At 40.3% G+C, this 22,115-nt stretch overlaps 1 protein-coding gene across 1 annotated transcript in view; it reads left to right on the top strand.

Annotated features, from left to right (window-relative positions):
- Window positions 1-11,452: 11,452 nt before the first annotated feature.
- DAB2IP (DAB2 interacting protein) overlaps window positions 11,453-22,115 on the top strand; it is a 167,549-nt gene continuing 156,886 nt past the window's right edge. The window contains 1 exon segment of the mRNA XM_056350811.1: window positions 11,453-11,826. Within this exon segment, the coding sequence (XP_056206786.1) occupies window positions 11,685-11,826 (142 nt within the window). The 5' untranslated portion in view covers window positions 11,453-11,684.

The raw sequence follows: 22,115 nt of genomic DNA, 5'->3' as shown, positions 1-22,115 counted from the left end.
TTGTTCCTCCTCCCTCTGCAAGCTGCTCAAGGAAGAAAAGACAAGAATGCATTGGAAATTACTTGCTCATATGTAGTTTGTAGTCCAATTTTAAAATCATCTCCTGCTTGTATCATTTGCCAAGTGCCTCAAACCAATAACCTACCCAGTTACCTGTCCTGTCCACCTCTTAGTGAGCACCTACATCATGGAAGTTGCCCTTACAAATTCAGAGAGGTCTTATCTATACCCTCCTGACAGTAGGTGTCAAAACCAGATACAGTAGTATTAATGCTGAAAATGGGCTGCACTTTGGAAGATCAGTGTCTCTACTAAATTGTTATGTTGCTTTTTTTTTTCTCAAGGGGAATTCCTTTCATCCCCTCTCAGAAGAGCCCGCTAAACTCAGCCAGTACCAAGGTCCCAACAAATGTCCTTTAATAGTTTCAGATTTCAGCTCCGTGGCCTCTGATTCTATGTTCCTTTAATATGTTCACAAGTCCTCTCAGAGAACTAAGCCAGGAATAACCAACACTTTCTCAAGCCAGGCCTCCTGCTTTAAGGCACTCTGTGTTTCCTTTCCTGCCATATACATACTTGCTCATCTCCACAGCTCACATTTCCTTATGCTTTTAGATTGCCTGTACTGAAATAAGGTGTTATCAGGAGTCTGAGAGGAGAGTGCTGCATCCACTGCTTTCAATTTTGCTGGCTAAAGGAGGACAAAGGACTCTTAACATTTCTCTGCAGTCGCCTCTTGGCTTGGCATACTGTTCATTTCAATAATAAAGTGTTTCCTTTCATTCTCAAACAGTCAGACCCCTGCCAGAGCCATAATTGTTCACAGATGACTCATTTTGGCTGCAGGATCAAAACGAGGGAAAAGTGCTGTTTGCACAGTCTTTAAAACGTACAAGATGGGAAGAGATGTTCACGCTTGATATTTGTACCATATGTTGTTTCTAAATTTTATTACAGAGCCTTTACATTTCAAAAGAGATTCTAGTCTTGTCCTGGCGATGATTTAGAAAGAAAAAAGATAAGTAGAGTTTTGAGTTAGACTGAGATTAGCAAAGACTGACTACGTAGTGTAGTTTCAGCTATGGAGCAGCATCCTGCAGGGGCTAGGTGGGAGGCTGTGTTGCAGTGGACAGTCTGACTGGTCTCTTTCAGCTGTGGTGTATATATATATATATTTTCCATCATTGTTAAGGTATTACAGACTCAGCTATGTTACTTATCAAAGTCACACTGAACTTCTCATTCTGTGTAGAATTTGTTTTGAAATGTTGTAGCTGGTGTGCATTTTCTTCTCTGTAGTGAAAAACTAATGAATGTACGTGGAGTGCTTTAATGAACAATCGCAAGTATTGATCAGCTCTTTTGCTCTGTTTTGGGTGTTAGCTCTGCTTTTAAAGAGTTACATGTTTCCTTCAGTAGTACCTGTTGTGAGGTTCAGCACAGAGGTCAAGAACAAAGCTGTTCTTTAGGGTAGACAATGAGGAAATGGAATGGTGATTCCTGCATTGCCGTTCATGAGCAAACATGTGCTCTGTCAATTAGGAGCTATTATTTGTGTCTTCTATGAAGACTGTTTTGAGACCACCCAGATATTTTAAATAAAACACCAAACAGGCATCAGAAAGCTTTGCTGCCTTTTTATTTTGTCTGATGAATTGTACAAACCCTGCAAACCAGATCATCTAAGACTGCTGCCACATGGATGTACTACGACCATGAAGACAAGCTGTCATTGCATAGCCCTTTGCAGGTACTCGAAGGAAAAGGTTAGACTTGTTAACGCAGTAAAAGAGAGTATATTAGAAGAATAAAGGATATAAATCCAGTAGGAAGAGTTTTTGCTGTAGCTTTTTCCATCTAAAAATATAATGGGTGTCTTAGTGGAATGGGTATATATAGACTAGAGAGTTACTCTTGAGAGTGGAAGATCTGTATGAATAACTAGGACGATAAGCAGAAAAAATTCTGTTTGAACTGATACTGCAATAGAAGAGTATTATGTCATCATTTGGCAGGAATAACTGTGTGCCTTGCTAGATGTTTTCTAATATATTTATTTGGAGTGTCATTTATCATACCAGCCAGTTCTCTGCACTGGGCTTGTGAGGTCATTGAGGTAAAGACCTTATGGTGTGATAATTTGCAAGGGTAGATTGTGACTTGGTCAAGCTTGGGGACTGGAGATGTTAGTTGTTTTCACTCACACTTAAAAACATCCTGTCCCTAGTATTGCTTTTAGATTTTTTTTTTTCATATTTCTGTTACTTTAAGAAGGGTCTTCACTTTTTGCAATGAGCTAAACTTGGGCAATAACTTCCCTGAGACAAGTACTGTGGTGTTGTGCCAGAAGGAAGAACATAAATTAAAATAAACCACCCTCACAATGGTATTTAAAAATTGATTGCAGGATTTCCAGTTGGTGTATACTGGTCTTTAAAAACAATAGCTGCATTTTCATTTTTAAACTTGTTAACAGAGTATTCTTTTAAAATAGGTGATATTTTCTGTGATGCACTGTCACGTGAGCCTGATAAGGAAGATGGCTGAAGAACATACTTGCCAAAATATTCCTTGGAAGAGTAATTTGATGCCAAAAAGCAAGTAAAACATGCAACTATATTTGTAGCGTAGTTTGCAAATTATGTGGCAAGGAAAGAAAGAAAATAATCTGTCACATGAAAAATGAAGTTTGGATTGTGTGCATATAAATCAGTGATTTGTTATATGAGTGTAAGATCATTATCAGGCATTTAAACATGAATTGGAACTGTCTAATCTATTAATTAATCAGGAAGTAAGTTTTACATAGCATGTGTAATCAAGTTCATCTTTCATTTCATTTGTCAACATAGATGCTGTTTTCAATGCAATGTTACCATGAGATTAAACACCCCAAGTGTTGATTCATATTGCTGTGTAAATCTCATGTGTCCTTATATTGCACTTTGGAACCAGCTGCATATCAGGGGGTGAGCATAAAAGTGTCTGTTTCCCTTGGAGCAAACTGGATTCCTCAGATTAGGTACATGTTGTTTGTGCACAATGTGAGTTACTGGGCTGCTCTTAATGCCTGTAAAACCCTTTTCTTCTCCTCACCTTGAGTTAAAACAGACTAGACTTCCATGCAAGCAAGGATAGTGATGCCCTGCAGCAGCTTTTAGAAAGGCTGATCTTTTTTTCTGACCTTTTAGTACACCACATTGGAAAGCCATTATATTAGAACACACAATAAATAGCTGAGACTTCTAATAGTAACTAATAAATTTGGCATAGGAAGCCCGTGGTGCCAGACCTTTATCAACTTGTTCCCTGCAGCAACACAACAGCAAGTTTGCTACTGAAATACAAAGTAAAAATATTTTTAGAATTTAATTTACTTTGTTATATGTGATCAAGGTTAATGCAGAATACATAGTTTATTGCAATAATATATTATTACATCTAATAATTAAATTAATGATGTAAAGATGATGAGGTTTAAATTTAAATTTGCAGATAAGAAAGTAAAGATGAGCATCTAATACATGTCTGCATAGGTAGGGAGCAGCATGTGAACGTGTGATTTGTATTAATATTGGTAACTAGTAATAATAACTGAATATCAGAGTGCGACGTGCAAGCTGTTCATTATATGTTAGATTTCCCTCTATTTCTGAATTTCAGTACTTTCTTCCTCAATGGCAGAGAGTAGTCTGGTAACTCCTACTTTCTGGAAGACTTGTCTGGCAATACTTCTCTTTGATGGCTTGTCTTCTGCATTACCTATTGCAATGTTTAAGTCTTCTTTGATCATAAAAATTCATCATCTAGGTTCCCTTTCCCACAGAAGGTTGGACCAGGTGATCTTTTGGTCCCTTCCCACCTGAGCTATTTTGCAGTTCTGTTCTAAGATTCCTGTGACAAACAAGTTGCATGTCCCTGCTATTTACCATAAATAATAACAGATACTGCAGCTGGGTAGGATGGGTAAGTGTCCTCAGAAAGAGTGGAAATCTGGAAGGTGCAGACTCTGGGATGCTGTGGTTGGTTTGATCTCTGGCAAGTGTGGAGTACCTTTACACTGTCTGGGAGCCTTGCTGTCTTCCACAAGTTTTACTTCAAAGCTGTCCTAGAAAACATTGAATTTTTGGGTAGTTATCCTCCAACCACCTTTTTAATCTTACCCATTGAACACATACTGAGTCCTCATCACTCACAGAAAGTCTTACACACCTGCACAACAGTGAAAAATTTGAGAGAAGGCAGCTCACAGAGCAAACATGCTTCTGAAAAGCAAGACAGATGAGCTGTAAACAGGTGGTTAAAAAAACCAAGATAAGGACATTTTATTTTTTAAATAAAGTAATCAACAGCTTTCCTATGCTGTGATGTTTCTGTAATATGCTTCATTTTTTCTCCTCAAATTTTTCAATTTGAGATTTGCAGGATCTTGAATATCTTTCAGTTCATTTTTTTTAACAGTAAATAAGCCAATTTTCCCATTTTTGGTACATGAGAAGAGTAGTAGTAGGAACTAATGAAACGATAAAAAACCTGAAAAAACAGGGTTTTTTTCTGAATATTTCATTTGAACAAAAAGGCTATTTTAAAAATAACTTATAATAAAAAAATGCACAAGGAGAGAAATTGCACCAGTGTGTGGTAAATGTTATGGTTAGTATTAGCACAAATCTGGGGAAAAATTCCCACCATTGTGTATTACTGTAAATAAAATTCCAAACAGTTGTATTACAAGACTGAAGTGAATCATCTCTGCACAATCCAGACAACTTTCTTCATTCTCCTGTTGACAAAAATCTCTTGAGCCTGGAGCAGTAGTGCACAGGGTCCGTTTGGTGTCTGTTGCATAGCTCCTGTCACACGAGTGAGAACTAGCAGCAGTGTCGTCAGTCAGAGGGAATTCTTTATGGCAGGATCCTTCTGCAAAAAGGAAATGTGTTTGTTTTAGTCTGGCTGGCGAGGTGACCCTTGTAAATAGCAGTGTTAGCTCAACTGTACTCAGACAACGAGTAAAAGGGTTTCAATGAATACATTCAAGTTGGTTTTGAGTTCACAGAAAGCCCCATGGGTCAGCTTACAGAGGTCATAGTAGAGAACTGCTTTAATTTTGTCTTGGAGAAGGAAATGGGAGAAAACCCAGAGCTGAAGTTACTCTGCTAATCACTCAATGAATCATTGTTAACATTTTATTTCAGCAATAAGGCTTTTTGTAAAGAATAATCAGGCTTAAACAAATATTTCCTTCTAGCAGCTACTCATGGAAGATGCATGGTGCTAGGAAGTGTTGTGCAGTTCCCATTTATGTATGAGGAGCTTTGTTTGATGTGGGGTTTTGTACAAGATTTATTCTTTTTGGTGTGGGAATTTTTGCTATACAATTGAGACTTTACTCTCAGGGTTTTTTCCTCCTGGGTTGTTGAAAGCAGTAGGCTGTTTTGAGGCTCAGTATGTTTGATTCCGATAAAAGGTTCTTCTTCAATCTGTGTTGGACTCCATGCGCTTAATTACTTCATTAGGCCTATGGAAATCATAGCACAAATCTTAAGGTAGATGTTGACTTTCTAAATTTTATTAGTGTCATTACCAGCCAGGTTATAAACCAAGTTATCTGAGTTTTCTTTATCATTAGGAATACATGTCAATAAATTTAGAGTAAGTTAACTGATTTTATTTTGGTCTCCCCCAGCTAGTTGAAAGCTGATTAGAAAAAGTTTATGTTCCTTAGCTCTATTGTTCTACTGGGAAGTAGTCAGGAAACATGTTCTACTTTGAGGTCAGTCTGTGTCTTTCTTCCCTGTTCCCTTGCAGGACAGAGTTCATTGCGTGGCACAGGAAACGTCTCCAATTGGGTTCTCAGACATGCTGACTCTCGGTGGTGTTACTGTAACCTGCCCAGGACTGAGCAGCCCTTCCTATGTGAATCACTTCGTGTGTTTTTCACAAAGCACTACGCGTCCTTCCAGCACAATGAATAACATGTTTGTCAACCTCCTGTTTGCCTGTTCCACACTGATTTGGAGCTGGTATGTCGTATTGCGTTCCCACTGTCAAGAAGTTGCCTGCTGTATGCAGAAATCAAATGTGGTCTAAACCTCAGCTTGTTGATGGACTAGTTGGGAATTAGAGGTAGAATTCCTAGGCGTTATGTTTATTTCTCTAGCTTCCACTTTTGTGTGTGTTGACACACTCATTTATTCACTTTTTTAATAATATGTTATGACTAGTTCTTAAAATCAGAACATATTTTATTAGAAGCAAATAACTGACTTTCCTGCTTAACATTGGACACATTCCTTTGATTTTTCTTTTTTACCCGAGTGAAAAGAGGAAGTTTGTATGTTTTAAGTACATTAAAAAGCTGAACAAGTATTTGCAAAGGCATCTGTGCTGAGTTGGATGAAAGACACTGTAGCGGGAAAAAGATACTATTATGCTTAATACTTATTCATCACAAGGGGATTGTCTTGAGAGAGCAAGGAAGCTCTATTAATTCTTTGGGCAAGGACTAAGGGATCTGGGGTAAATGCCTAGCTCTGCCCCAGCCTTCCCACGTGACCTTGTGTAAATCACTCGGGGCTTTACTGCTCCATTCATGAAATGGGCATGGTGATTATTATGCCTGTGATGTGTACAATACTGTGTGCGTTTAGTTAGATCATAAGTACTGTGGACACAGAGTCATCTCTTAGTTGGTGGTGTATGCACATCCCAAAACAATGTAACATTGATCTTTTCTGCATCTCTGGGCACCACCACAGTAAATCTATAATAAACATAATGACAGTAAACAATAGTAATAGTCCTGTGTGTTTGGAACACTAATGCTAAAAGAATTCATGCACTGATTTAACTTCCGTAAGACCTCCTGAATGCTTATTTAATATTAAGTTATTCAGACACACATTTTTCCTCTTGCCTTTTTTACATGGCACTGTTTTTTCTACTCATTAATATGATTAAATGTCTAGAATATGTGTAATGACTACTTTCCATTTACATTTGGATTTCATCACCACACAGACAGCAAGAGTATTCCATAGTGTCTTGGTAGCCATGACACCGTTCAATAAATGGAAAGCAATGAATTCTCTGCTTAATTTAATGCGAATGTTTATTTCTCATTTTGATCCGGAATCTGCATACCATTTTGTTGCAAGGCTGTCAAAAAGCTGTTACATTCCACCTAAGGTGGTAAGGAAATTAATTTGCCAATGTGTAGGCTTGAAATAATGATTGTTTTACATTAAACTCTTAAAAAGAAGCAGTTTACTTTTAATTGTGTGCATGAAACTTTTTAGGTCTTCAAACAAATATGTCACTGGAGATTTTGGTATGGGTACAGCTGAATTGAAAGTTAAGTTATCCTTACACAAAGGAAATGACCTTCCTCTCTGGCTCTGCATAGGAGCTGAGGTATCCCTGGTAGCCTTGAGGCAATAAGCCTGGAAATCTTCCAGCTTCATAATATGCTGAACCAAAGACCACAATGGACTTCTAAGCAAATTCAAGCAGGCACATCTTGAGAGTGTCTAGGATCACTGACAAGAACGCTGTTATATTTCTCTAATGTTTTAAAAAACGAATATTTTGTAGAGATTATTCCCTGATTCCTTCTGCCTCAGATTGTGAAAGGAATATAATCATTCTTCAGAGGTAGTGTAGTCACATGTGACAGTAAAATCTGAGTTGCAGTCTGATTTTTTTCAACTTCTCAATGATCTGTCTGCAGTTCATTGACCTAATGCAAATTAGAAATTAAGCTGATACCCACCACTCCTCTCTCTACTGGCCAAGGCAAAACCTTTTCTTATTTGTATGTTTTGACTTTTGAAAGCCTCAATTCAGTTCTTTGTGGGGAAAAAAAAAGGGAAACTGAAATGAAATTACTAAAGCTGCTGTCTTCCAAAAGGCAGCCTAAATCCAGAGGCTGTTAATTATGTGTGTGGACAAATCAGTCCTCATACCTGTATAAATCGGGGCTGGGCTGGGCTGGGCCCCCCTGATAAAGCACGGAAACTTTCACTTTCAGAATAAGGAATTCAAGTTCCTTGCTGTAAAATCAGGAGTTAAGAGGAATGATTGTTTCCCTCTAAAGCCCTTTGGGAAAGCAAGAGGTTTAATGGTAGGGGCTGTCTTGGGAATGTGCATTCTGAAGTACAGTCATTATTCTCCCAGCACAAAGCAATAAACAAATGATAAAAAAGGCAAGTGTTAGCCATTGGGGAGGCATGGCTTCTGTCCCTCCCCAGACCCAGCAGCCCTGCTACAGCTGAGCAAAGCCTCAGGCAACAGCCTACTCCTTTTGATGTCAAAGCAAACAAGCCAATGTTTGTGTAGCTCTCCATCCCAGAACTTATTTTAATGCTAATTTAAAATTTATTTACATGCTGTTAGTTTTGGTAAAGAAGTGAAATAAATCCATTTTTAAGAAGGTTTAATGGCAAGGTAATGGAAGCAGATGACAGGGGATGCCAGGTCAGCGGTGGATGCTCTAATTTTCCTCTAAAGCTCTACAGTGTATCAAACTGGATATTTGACTGAGATGTTACAGTTTGGTAGATACTTGATTTAATGGGTTAGATTTGTGTTCAGTGTTGGGGAGGAGGAGTTAACACCCCGAAAATCACTGCTATGTTTGGCTCCATTTGCTCCTCTTACTGAGAGATTCAACAGAGCCCCATGACTGAACTCATCCTTCTGCTTTTTGGAGGGAACAGCCAGACTGTGATGTGTAATTTTAGAGATAGAGATTTTAATGTTGTCAGCTTTCCTCCAGAGCAGTTAATATATCTAACGTTTGCAAGTGATAGGTTCTGCTGTACACAAAAGAGCGTTTGTATCAGGATGTGGCTTTCAAAAAGAAAAAAGAAAAAGAAAAAAAAAAGGGGGGGATGGGGGTGGGGTGGGAAGCAGGGCTGGATTAATTGGAGAGGTCCAGACCAGTCACATTCCCTCCCAGATGGGTCGTTCATTTTGTTGCCTGCTGCTATGTAGCATCTGAACTTAAAGCCTTCAAAAACATCGTTGAAGCGAGAGACGGAGGCAAGCTGGCAAAACTTGAACAAACTCGTGGCCATTTATGCTCTTACAGTACGGCTGCTTTCTCTTGTCATGATAGTTTATAGTCCCTCATTGACTTCCTCTGTTTTATGGTCACCTATATGAACGTTTCTGAAGGTACTAGCTTGATTAAAAATAAAAATCCCTAAACATGGAACAGATGCTTAAATAAACACAGGTGAATGCATGGTGACTGCAGGCCCGTCTTCCTGTGTCTCCTGATCATTTCCACCTGCTCGAAGAGGTTTGGGAGATCAGCAGCGCCTGCCTTTTGCTGCATCCCAGGTGGTTTGAGGATGAGTCACCTGGCTCCAATTAAGCAAAACCAACACAGGTGAACCTTCCCCTTTTGGACTGTCTGAATTTGTGTGAGCTTTTAAAATGGTTTTGTTTAAACTTTCATTTCCATCAGTGCCATTTTTTGTTGTTGGGAATGTCAAAACGGAAAATAAATTGGATGGGCTGCTTTAAAGACATTTCTAGTATAAAAGCATAATCATAAAAGATTCTCTTCAGAGGTACCAGCTCAGTTATGAAGACACAAAATTGCAGAGAGCCACCTGAATATTTGGCTTCTTGTTGATAGCAAATCTTTTTTAACTTTTAGTATTTTCAGACCTGCCCATCACTGTCTTCTAGATGTTCTCAGCTACATTTGTGACTTGAATTAACCACACAGGCTGAGTCTGTGGGCATCTGGAAACTGGTTACAGTTGTTCCTGTTTTGTTTGGGTGTTTTTTTTTTTTTGCTTGTTTTTATAATTGACCGAAATATGAAAAAAAAATTATTTTGGATAACAAGAATAGGGGAGATGTTTAGTAACGGAAGCTTTTTGCTTTTTGCCGGGATGCGGTGTGAGAGTTGGTGGCTGGAGTGGGAGCGGCAGAGGAATGTCCCTGTGCAGCATCCCCCTCCCAGAGCCAGGAGCCTCTGCTGTCCAGCTGGGATCTGCCTCCTTGACCTGAACTTGCCGTTGCCCCCTTGATTGGCTCATTCCTGCACTGCCTAAAAGCTGGCGCTGAATTCCTTATGTCTGGCCTCAAAACCAGGCATGGACTTCCCTGAAGATCGAGACTTGTTTTTTTCCTCCTGGAAGGGCCTTTCTCAGCTGATCAACATCACGGGTTTACCGCTCAATATGTAAAGAAGAAAATACAGGTTTTGTAGAATTCTGCTGTTTTCACTGACTGCACGAGTTTATAAAATCCTAAAATAAAAGTGGATGGTTGGTGGTAGGGACTTCTGTCGTGGTGAGGGTACTGAAGTCTGATACTCCCCTTCCTCTTGTTACTGAAAGTGCAAGAGTATAATCTGGGGAACCCTTCAAACTTCTGAAGAAGCTCCTCCTAACTGGGGAACGTAGCTTGTCCTCAGCCAAGCCTGCCTAATTCTGCAGCTTCACTAGGCACCACAAAGATAAATTTGCACAAATGTCTGGGAAAAATGACAAAACTAGAACACAATACAGAGAAGTATTGTGCAAAAGGCATTTTGCAGTTCATCCCACTCTGATGAGGTTCTTCTGTTATCTATCTGCCAGCTTGTGAGAAGAAGTGGCAGCGCGTTAAGTTCTTGGCCACCATTCTGGTTTTCTGTAATGTTGTCTATCGCTCTTCCTTCAGAGCATTTTCTGTGCCAGGAAGGGAAGGAGCTTAGATGAGAGATTCTGGACAGTTCACTTCTGACCTTTTTAAACCGTAAATGTGGAGTGAAATTTTTCATCTGGTTAGTCTATTTATTCTTTTCCCTTCTTTTCCTTTTCCTCCGTGGCTTAAAGTGTTAATTCTGTCCATTGAAATGTAATTTTATTGAGCAATATGAGCCGGAGGCGGAATCTTCACTGCCATCAGAACCCAAATGGTAAATAGGCTCTTTCTCTAATTTGTGGGATGCGCTATAACTCAGTTTGAATGTTGAAAGGAAATGGGCCTCCAGGGGAGTCTGGGGCTCTGTTCATTCAACTTCTAATTAAAGTTTTCCCCCTCTCAAGTTTCACTTTATTTTCCGGGGCTTTTGCTCCATGATGATTATTAACATGTGTCCCGTGGCCAGGAAATCATTATACCCTTCCCCAACCCAGTGTTTCGTGGATACCTCCTGCTGCAGACTGAGCCGCCTGAAACTTCATCTCCGAAATGATCTGATGGCCGGGGCAGGTAGAAACTAGCTGGCACCCTAAGGCTACCCAGCCGCTTTCAGGCAGCAAGATGTTGATTTTTTTCCAGTACAGTTTGATCAGATGTTGCTGTCTGGCATAGAGGATCCAGTCCAGGATTTCTTCCAGCCTATTCTTCACGTTTCAAGAGCCCAGGCCAACTCTGGCTTCCTATTCCAACTCCAGCAGGCTTATCTTTTTTGGGGCAGGAATTGTTAGTACAGTTTATCTTGCTTGCTGCAAGTCCTCCCTCAGCTGAGATGTACTCTGGTGCTGCGTTCTTTTTTTTCCTCTCTCTCTCTTTCTTATGTTTTCTTCTTGTTGTTTTTCTTTTTAAATGTATAAAGTGAAGAGTTCCTCTTCCCCCCTCTCCCTTTCCACTCCAAAGAACCAACCTCCAGTTAATTAAACGCTGGAACTCCTGCTACTGTGCCAGAGGGGAGAGTGAACCTGTGCCTGCATGTGTGTATGTGTAAAATAGATACAAAAATGTCAATGAACAGCAGGAAAAGTTCTGGGAGACCGTCTTACTACTATCGACTGCTCCGGAGGTCACGACTTCAGAGACAGCGAAGCAGATCCCGGAGCCGGAACAGGCCGCTTAGTAGGGGTAATTGCAACAACAGTTCTCTTTAATTGACAGTGCAAAGACAGGTGCTGTTGCTTACAGGTAGCTTCGTTATGGCGGATAAGAATGACCAGTTGAATATTTGTAAGTGTACCTGCTCCCTGTGAAGCATGTATGGAGCTTTGCAGAAGGTCAGTTGCTTGTGTAGTGCTGCAGTCATGCATGGGGAGGGAGAGCTGGTTAATTCTAAGAGCTTGGCTGGGGGAGTCAGGCTTGGGGGCTTTCCTTACAGTGGCTTTAACACCTTGTGTAACTGTAACTAACCCAGTTTTTTCAGTTATCCATGGTTCAGTTTTTTTCAATTTGTATAATTAAGGTAACTACTTTTTTGAGATGTTTGGAGGGCTAATTGGTGATTGTAGCAGTTTGAAAATGCTTGATTAAGGGATGATATCTATATGCAAAGATGTATTGCTAGAACTTCTTGTTCTTCACGAGCCAAGTATCACCAGAGGTTTTGAAATTACAAAGCTGAGTACAGTTTAGGGGTAGGATTTTCAAAAGAGGCTAAAGATTGCGCTCCCAAGGCACTGCATAAACCTATGGGAGTTGTATTCCCAAATCACTTTGCACTTCTAAAAATCTTGCTCTAAAAGGGCCTATTTGTCCTCATCAGCAGGAGTTAGGTCCACAGAGTAATGCTTCTTTAGGGCATACTCACTCATGCAGCCCATTTATTCTACTTGAGGCAGCTACTGACCCAGTTGCATTTTTAAAGTAAGCTATTCTGGCTTTCTCTTCTAGTGTGAAATAAATGTTTATTGATGCTTATGCCTATCTTTAAAGCAGTCAAAGAAGCGAGAGTCTTTGAGTCATTTTGCTGTTGAACGTCTTTTCAGAAAGGAAGGAAGAGGGTTTTGTTTGACCTCTAGTGTGACAAACCAGTCATATTTATAATGTCTTGAGCTTAATCAAAGCCATTAACTGAAAAGATTTTTTTTGTTGTTATTTTGTGAATAAAAAGCCATAATAAAATGCACAACTGCAACACTGCATCAGGTGTTTGTGCAAATCCAGGCTTGTATCCAGTGAGAATGGAGTTAATTCTGATTTACAAAGCAGATTTTAGACTCACACTACAAGATTTAGCTTAGTGCAATGTCCTCTTTCTTCTTTTCGTGGTATTCAGTATTTTTTAAAGGATTTTGAATCATCACTGAGAAAACAATGGGAAGTTAAATCAGTTCCTTAAGCAGACAGTGGTTTTGTTTCCATGATATTTTTTTTTGTTTTGCCTGTCAGGGAGGAGTGTTTGTAAACTCACAAGAGTGTAACACTTCCCTTTCCCCCTTTATTTGTGTACTGTTCAAAACAGAAATATTTTACTGTCATTTTAGTTACTGTGACAAAAGAAGTGTGTTAGATTCATTTAGGTAACCCAGTATGAACTTAATGGCATAATTTGTCATGAACACAAGGAATATACAGGCAGATTTGATGAAAATGGAAATCAGCTGTCATGTTTGTAAGAAATTGGATTTGAAACAACTGAAATCTTCTTGCTGTTGATCTCTCCCTGAGTATTTTGTGTTTGTCACATTTTGTCTCTAGGAGCTCTGCCTGCTAGGAGGATCATAATACTAAGCCCTAGTTGAGCTCTTCTTATCGGTAGATCTTAAAAGGATTTCTAAATCTGGATCAGAATTTTCTCTTTTCTTTTCAACATGTTTTTGTAAGAGATGCAGAAAGCCAGTTGTGCAGCCGGTCATGCAGTAGGTTGGTGGTAAGGCTTGGTCCAGAGTCTGGAGCTGCTGCCTGCTGCTCCAGCGCCCTGGCTGCCAGTCTGGACAGAGCGAAGGAAGTGCTAGAACACAGCAAAAGAAATATTTTCCTTGACAGTTTTGATCCCACTGGAAGATTAAGGAACAGGAGACTGTAGGGGTGAGGGAACTTTGAGGAATGCAGAAATCAGGATAAAGTTCTAGATTTTTTTACATTTGATGTAGTGTTAGGTTCCAAAATCTGCAAGTCTGCATGAAGGAAAGAGCTGAGGGTTCTCAAATACTCATCTGCAGTGCTTTGTGCTCTCTCTAGCTAAGATACTAATAGATCAGATATCCTTAGCTGGAGGTTACCATAAATTCATGAGTATTGGAGTTATTTCACAGGAACTGGCAATGGTTTCTTTTGATACATGTGTGTTTCCCGGACATCCTCTTGGCAACTTCTTGCTCTCTACAGCCTCCAGACCCTTTGCCAAGATCCTCACAGAGCCTGTGGCCCTAGCTGGAGGAGCAGTGATACCTGGAAGCTGAGCTTTTCCAAGGTGTGTCTCTTCAGCAGATTATCAGCATGCTTTTGGACTGGGAACTTGCTGAGGATCAGGCAGTTGTTAGACACTTACCAGGGAGGAGGAGATCTCTGCTGGCACGCAACCCCCTCTCCCCATCTGGAATCATTCACTGTTGGTACTGCATCAGTCCTGGACGATAAATCCCTGATGTGGAGCTGATGCCGGAGCACCCGTGAGCTGCAGGTGCTGCCATCTGCTGCCAGTATGCTTCCCCTGCCAAAAGCTGTCAGCGTTTTCTGTGAGTCAAAGAACCTCCTTCAGCCCACTCCAGTTTATAACAGTCAATCTCTTTGAATAAAGAAGAGGTTGTGTTTAAAAGCATATATTTATATACTGCCACTTCCCACTCTCACCCCCGTGAGGGGGCAATGCCACCTACCCATGCACACCCCTCTGATGAGCATTGCTGCAGGAACGCTGCCTGCCGGCCTTCTGTAAGTGCGCAGCGCAGCCGCCCGCGGCCCTGCAGTGCAAGTCGGGCTGGGGTTACAGTTTGCACAGCTGCATCGCAGTCACAGGCAGGGGCTGTTGCAGCTGAGACCTAGTTTGGAAAATTGGTTTTGCTTCCTGAGGTACAAAGAAAGAGATAGCCACTCCCTCAGGAAAGCTCTGCTGTGGTGCATTTTCGATACAAAGTGAACGCAATTTGCATTTTCTATGCAAGTCTCTAAGGAAAGTAGGGGACTGCTTTCTATTGGGACTCCAGATGGAGACAATCTGCTGTAGCATGCAGAAAAATGTATAGGACTTTCAGCTGTTTGCAATGACAGCCAGCTTATTTGATGGTTCATGTGATGGTATCCTCTGTTCTAGAGTTCTCTGTTCACCCTGGTGCTTTTGACACAGTCATCACGTGTTTCAGTATGTTTGCCTGTCTGTCCCTCTGAGAGGTCCAGGGCTGGAATAGCTGAAGAACAGTGAAACTGATGGGGCTGATGGGGAGGGCAAAGCAGACCGGAAGAGGAAGGCATGATGTCAGGAGGTTCACGTGCTCATGCCTCCAGTGTGTTTAAATTATTGCTATTTGATAGTGGTTTCACCCAGCTGTTAATCTTTGTTAGAATGATGATAATGTCTGAAGTCTCCTGGCTCAGCTTTCCACAGAGATTTGGGACATGCTGCAGGTATACGTTAGTTAAAAAAACTAACTGCAGAAAGCCCATCTCTTCTTTGGACCATCTGTTCAGCTCAGAGATGTGTGTGACTGTACGAGGAATCATGGCAGTAATTACAATTACTACCAGGTGATCCATCTAATGTAGTGGAAGGTGCTTGGGAGGCGGAGAGGGTAGAAGGAAAATTCTTAGTAAAAGCAACACCTGCTTCTGCCTGCAGTACTTTGGTCTGTGCCTTTCTTCATGGTATCTCTGCTTCTACTTAATTATGGGTATAATGAAGGAACAGGGGTCAGTGGCAGGTGTTCAGTTTGCTCACAGAAACTATTCACAGGTGCTCCATTCACAGTTTCATATCTGAGCCAAATGTGGCTTTGGCTTCAGGTCTTTCTTCTCTAAAACTCCATAGGCAATCGATTGTTATCAAAGCTCTAAGTTTGAGAACATTTTGAGTTCCTGATCTTGAAGGCTTAGTGTTCCTGATACTTCTGCCTCTGTCAGCTCCTTGGACATAAATGTCTTGCTCTAAGTTCTGTTTATCACAAATGCTTTTCAAGGTGTTCTACAAAAAGGATTTTTATTAAACGAGCTTTCTTCTTCTTTTCCTTTGATGGCTGCTGTGAACAGAAAACTGACTGATCTTCAGCAAAGCCCAGTATTTTAGTACACCAAACACTGAGAGCTTGGAGGCTAAGGTCAGAAATAGAGCAGGCTATTCAGATACACATCTCTTGAAAACGACTGGAATGTCGTCTTTCTCTCTGTGTTTGATGGAATCAAAAGCTTTTAAGTGATAAAAGAGAGATCAACTTATACCCAAATAGCCAATACCTTAGAGGTTAAGGCATTCACTTGGGAGAAGGGAAGCAGAGACTTGAAAATTGTCCCAGCATGTAACAGAATGACATAACAAAAAAGGAGGTTTTATTATATTTAAAGCTAACAGAAATTTCTCACACACTTCTCTCTAATCTTTCCTAGCTGAAAATCTATTGTGCAGCATGTTAACAAAAAGTGATGTTAGACAAGCAATGCCATGTGGAACATCTTCCTTTCCACCTCTGCTGGACTTTGTCCTGTAGCATGGGACAGTGCTCTGGACACAGCTGTATCAGATGTTGTGGGAAGAAGGCACCTCTCTCTCATTCTGATTAGAAATTTTGCTCTTACTGAAAATTCCCACTCTATTGTTAAGTAAGATTCAGGGTTCTGTAAGTAAATAATTCACATTAAATATTTAAACAATACTTTGTTCTTTTTATGACCCACAATTAACTTTTCTTTGAATTACACTTAGCTGCATGCCTTTCAGATTGTTGAAAGCACATGTGTTTCGATGTGTCTCTTGACTGCACTTACTGTAAAGGAAGTTTAGCTTAGAAAGTTCTAGCTATGGTAAAGGCCTGGGTACTGGAATACCTGCATCATAGCAGAACCAACCTTTCCTGATAGATCAGTATTGACCAGACTCATCTATCTCAGAATTACAGTGCCATAATCAATTAATGAATAAATAAGCAAAGAAGTAATCTGTCGTGTGCTGTCCATACAGAACTCCCTACATTTAATGATGCCTTCTGGGATTTTTCCTGACATGCCAGACCAGTATGTGCCCCTGAGCCTGGATTTTTCTTTCTGTGGTCTCTGTTTTTAACAAATTGAATAGTCATTATGAATACAACACCACCAGCAGAACCATTTGTGCACCTGCCTATAAAGGGCACGCGTTACCAAAACCAGCTCTTTCACTCTCACTTCTGTTACTGGATTGCTGTTCTGATCTTTTGGATTGCATCTAGATGGCTATGTAATAAATCTGTTGAGAGAGACCATTTCTATCTGGCAAACATCCAGCAGCTTTTAGTGGTGTGTATGAAAAAAGAATATGTTTTTTTATTAAAAGAAACTGATTTTACAGCAGTGCGTAGAAGTCAGAAATACAGTGTTACCCTTGCAAATACAAGTATGCCTATGTGTTGCATGTATTTATATTGGCAGGCAGAAGTCTGAGTAAAAGGTTCCAGTTTTACTGTTGTTCTCTGACTCATATCCTACAAAATTTGATGAGTGATTTTGCCTTTTCAGCACATCTTCCTGTACCAGGGGTTGATGATGGTGTGGTCAGTAGGAAGTCAAGTCTGGGAAGAAAGATAATCACATATGACTGGCCAACCTGCCTGGCTCTGAGGCCAGTCCCAGCCCCTGTACCTGGGGAGTCCCTGCGGGCTGCCCTGCCTGGCCACCTCCTAGTCACAAGCATCAGCGGGCAGCACTAGGGGCAATTCAAACTGGGAATCACTCTTCCCGTTCTTCATTTATAATTTACTTGATTTTAAGTTGTAAGTTTAAAGTGATTCACTTTAGTAGCCAATCAATAGTACTATTATATATTATATTATATTATATTATATTATATTATATTTTGCCTTATATTCTGGATAGCCAAAGGGGTGCATGTGTACACTTCACCTGTCTCCTGTATGTAAGATTTGTGGAAGAACCCAAATAACTTGCCTTGGAATACCTGTAATTTTTCTTTAAAAATATTGCATAAATAATTTTTTTCATTTAAGGGCTGAAAGCAGACAAGTGAAGAGTCCAGTAATAAACATTAGCGATAGGGGTTTTTTTTCCAAGGGTGGTGTCTTTTAAATGTCAGGAAAAGGAGGCCTTCCTGCTTTGCAGCTTTTAATGACGATTGCTTTGTTTTTCAAGCCTCTTTTGTGGTATTTTCTACTTTGCCGCAGAACTCTTGCAGTTTTTCATTGGAATTTTAACAGCATGGCTGACAGATGCCCATAGAAAAGATCTGCAAAATTGTTTAAGCTGTACTGTTTGTAGGAAATATTCACTGGCAGCTGTGCTATTTTTAGCAGTAGTGCTCCAGCTGAGACTTTGCCGTATTCAATGCTTAATTGTCTAATAAAAATCTATACTAAACTTAATAACTTGGGAAGTAGTGCATGATGGAGGAATTACTGTTTTGGTATTAAAACAATGGATGGAGAAATCTAAGCATCCCTTTAACAGACAAAAATTTGGAGTGAATTTATTGTCTATGGGGGCAAAGGTTAGATTTACTCTTCAGTAAGAGCATGGTGGCATTAGTGCCTTGAGCTCCTTCATTTGCTCTTACAGTGCTGGTGATACCACACTGACCTACACCACCTCCTTTAGAAGTGTGTCATAAATGCAGAAACATCAAAACTTAGTATTTTCTGTGACAAATGTGTCAATTCCTACTAGATTAAAAATGAATCAAGTTTTAAAACTTCCTATTAGGAGCCATGGGGAACACCAGAGTGAATGTCCAAGGAGCACTGGCCCTTCTGGTGTTTGCTAGTAAGCTAGAAACCCACATGCAGCAAGCAAGACTTACAAATATCCCACCCCATCTTGCTGCCATCACTAGTGGAAGGAACAGCCTCTATTTCCAAAGACACAGTCTTACTGAGCGGCCACGCTGTGTGTAACCACTGATCGTTGTTGCCATTTAGCATCCAGAGCTACAGTGCAGTTAAACCATAATATTGTGCCCAACAAGTGATGTTAATGAACTATGGGGTGGCTTCTACAGTATGTTTAGGATTTGGGGAACCAGTCATTTCATTTGCTTGTGACAAGCTGAGGTAACACCTTACTGTTTATTTACTTTTCACCTGTCCTTCCAATGACAATATCCTGCGGGTTTGAGAGCTTTGTATTTCACTCCTTGTTTGATTTTCATGTGTTGTAACTTCTGTCAGATTTTAAGAGGACCGTTGCAGGAGGTGATTTAAGGCTTGCTGGATATGGAGTTTTGATAGACACAAAAGGGGTAGGGGAAGGAAGAGAAGGAAAAGAAAGACAGGAGAACTGTAGGGAGTAACTTGGAACATAGGGGAAGGCTCACGCAGGACAATACAGCCACCTTGATTCAGTGTCAGCAGCTGTAGCTGTGTATGTGGGCTGAGGCAGGGACAGTGGGTTTTGCAAGTCAAATAAGCAGATTGGAAAGAAGATTTGACTAAAGAACCCAGAATCTTGATGAAATTGGGCAAGTGGAAAGGTGTGTATGTCTGCTGATACCATTAGGGTGGGCTGTATGTCCATTATGGTGTTTTATGGCACTACCTAAAACAGTAAATATCTTCTGAGTGTCTTCATGTATAAACACAACACTGCCTTATAATAGTTGTTTGCTTTTCTTTAGTGTGTTTCTAAGAACTGCAAATACTTGGTGGACTTGAAAGAAGTCTCAGGTAGATGCATTCTTGTTTAACCAGTGAGGTGTCCAAGGATAACTTACAGGAAATCCTATGGATGGTCAGTGACAAAGTCATGGTACAAACTCCAGTAGCTCTGTATTTTTTTTATTTGCCCCAAGGTAAGGAGAGAACTCAGGAGTTTTGACTCTCATGTTCTTTCTCTAAAATCATGACCACCGTCCCATGCCTGAACGTCCCATGGTTCCAGCAGATGCATCTTTAAGAGGTAACTAAATATAGCAGCCGTCATGATACAATTGTGAGAATTGTCAATACTGCTTAAGAGTAACTCAGGAAATTACTATCCAAGGAACAGCTCATTTAATGCTGTGACAGAAATTTGGAAACTGTACCAACAACTTTCAGGCAATTTGAAGAGTGACTATTGTCTCTCTTTGCTCATCTTTTGCTTTATCTCTGTTTTAAGTCCTTTCCTTCTGATAGTAACCTTACTTTCCCCTAACAGTGTTGCCAAGAGGGGCTGATTACTCTGAAAGGAAATAAGTAGCAGAGTTGCTCCCAAGTAATGCAGAGTGAGGTTTTATCTAAAAGCCATAGGTAACAAATGAGAAAGGGGTTGAAACCCCTGGTCTGAGCCCAAAAGAGAATCTCTTCCAAAAGCATGCTTAGAGGGGTTTCAGCAGACTTTTCATGACCACTTATGTATTAGAGTAAGTTTGTCTCCTTACAGCTGTGGCAGTCCAAACAATTTAGACACAGAGCTGCCTTTTAAAGCTTTTAAACCTATATTTCCCTTGAAGGTCTTCTAGTGTGCCACTAATCCCTTAAGTTATTGCACTGAAGGCACTCTATAATCCTTTAATTTACTCTGCTCTCAACAGAGACGGGGAATGAGCTGGGTCACTTTCCGTACATGGGCATTATCAGTTTTGCTTTTTTTGACTCAGACACTAGCTGAGGGTTGTTTTCTTTCCTTTCAAACACTCCAGAGAGTATTTTAAATTTAGATATTAATTGCTTGTGTGTTTGTGTATACGCATATTAAAAAAGGTACATAAAACGCAGAGCTTCCTTACTCATTTCGCTGTTTTATACAGCCTTGGGGTCAGGCTTTTAAACTAAGTTTCCTCAGGCTGCTTTGGAAATCAGCCAATTTAAAAATGGATGGCTTTTTGAAAACTGTGAATTCATACCCAATATACAGCTGGTGATGGTCAAGAAACAGTGTCAGCCATAGGTAACTTCTGGAACCCTCATCTCCCTAGGCCTACAGGAGACAAAGCTTCTGACCAAAATGTATTTGTTGGTGCTGAAGGTAAAGCTTTATGGTGATGAGTAACACTAGGCAAGTTTTTTGGGGTTTTTTTTGTTGGTTTTTTTTTTTTTTTTAAGAAAGTGGAAATATGTAGAGGAATGAAGCTGGTTAATTAGCATTGGTAATATACAGCTGTGGGCTGGCTTCAGGGGCGGTGGGTTGGCCGATGTAGATAAGGTGCAGGTGTGGATGGTTAAGTTAAGTGGTTGGGAGCCAATGAAGAGAGAGCAGCTGAGGAAGAGAAGGTGAGAGAGGAAGAAGCAGAGAGAAGAGAGCCTGGGGTGAGGCAAGATGAGGAGAAAGCAGCAGAGGGACTGGTATGAAGAGCATGCTGGTATGAGATGGTAAAAGACCTTGTTGTAGCTTGATAGTTTGGAGAGTGCTGTGACAGAAATATTCTAAAAGGCTGTCTAGAGCAACACATCAGTTGCCTGAATTTGGAAGGTTTGTCCTGTCCGTTGCTTCTTGCTTACATGAGGGACACATGCTTTTATTGCAGGTTTGTTCTTGCAAGCCAGCTTGGGAGTCCTGATCTGCTCTTGGAGGTTCATTTATGAATACTGGCTACTCAGCATTGCTTCAGAAATTTATTTTAAGTTGAGCATTGGAGCATTCATTTTTGGGAAAAACATGCTCTACAACTGCATAGAGAAACACTGACAAGAATAAAGACAGCCAAAGTTTTGCTTCATTAACATTTACACTGAAAGAAGAATCCTCAGATGCTGAGCACTTAATGTTTCTTTTTGAAGAAACCCATTTATTTGAAGTGCAAGTTTCTTTTGTACATTATGTGCTCACATTTTTTATTTCTTACATTGCCTCTGCATCAGTGAATTTCTTGTAGAGTCAGAGATCAAGCCTGGGCTTGTTCTGAAGTATCCAAATGTAGTAATAGGTGGACTGTTGTAAAATTTGGCATCTGGAGTTAAATTACAGGATGCTTCTTAAGCTTCTTGGTTCCTATAGTAACAAGTAATAGTCATCCTTCATGATTAAGCAGTGTCCATGGTAACCAAACGAGCAAGTTATAAGTGAAATTTTCCCTTTACATTTTTAGCAGTCAAAGGTTAACAGTTATTACCTTTATACCCTTAGATGGGAACAGATTTTGATCTGGCTGGCATATTTAAAGTGAGAACACTTGGTCTTCATTTACATAACTTTACTTCTATGACCAGTGGAACTTTAGGTGAATACCAAAATAAAATTTCTGAGAGTGGAGTGCATTAATCTCCCCAGGAAGAATGAATGTTGTTCACGTGTGCTAAATTGTTCTGCAGTGTTGCAGTGTGTTGCTGTACAGCTACTGAATTGCTCCTCAGAGCGACTGCCATTCA

This window comes from Falco biarmicus, chromosome 9 (genome assembly GCF_023638135.1).
Source record: "Falco biarmicus isolate bFalBia1 chromosome 9, bFalBia1.pri, whole genome shotgun sequence".
NCBI lineage: Eukaryota > Metazoa > Chordata > Aves > Falconiformes > Falconidae > Falco > Falco biarmicus.
Note: the sequence above shows the minus strand (reverse complement) of the source record. Positions and strands in the feature narration are given on the sequence as shown.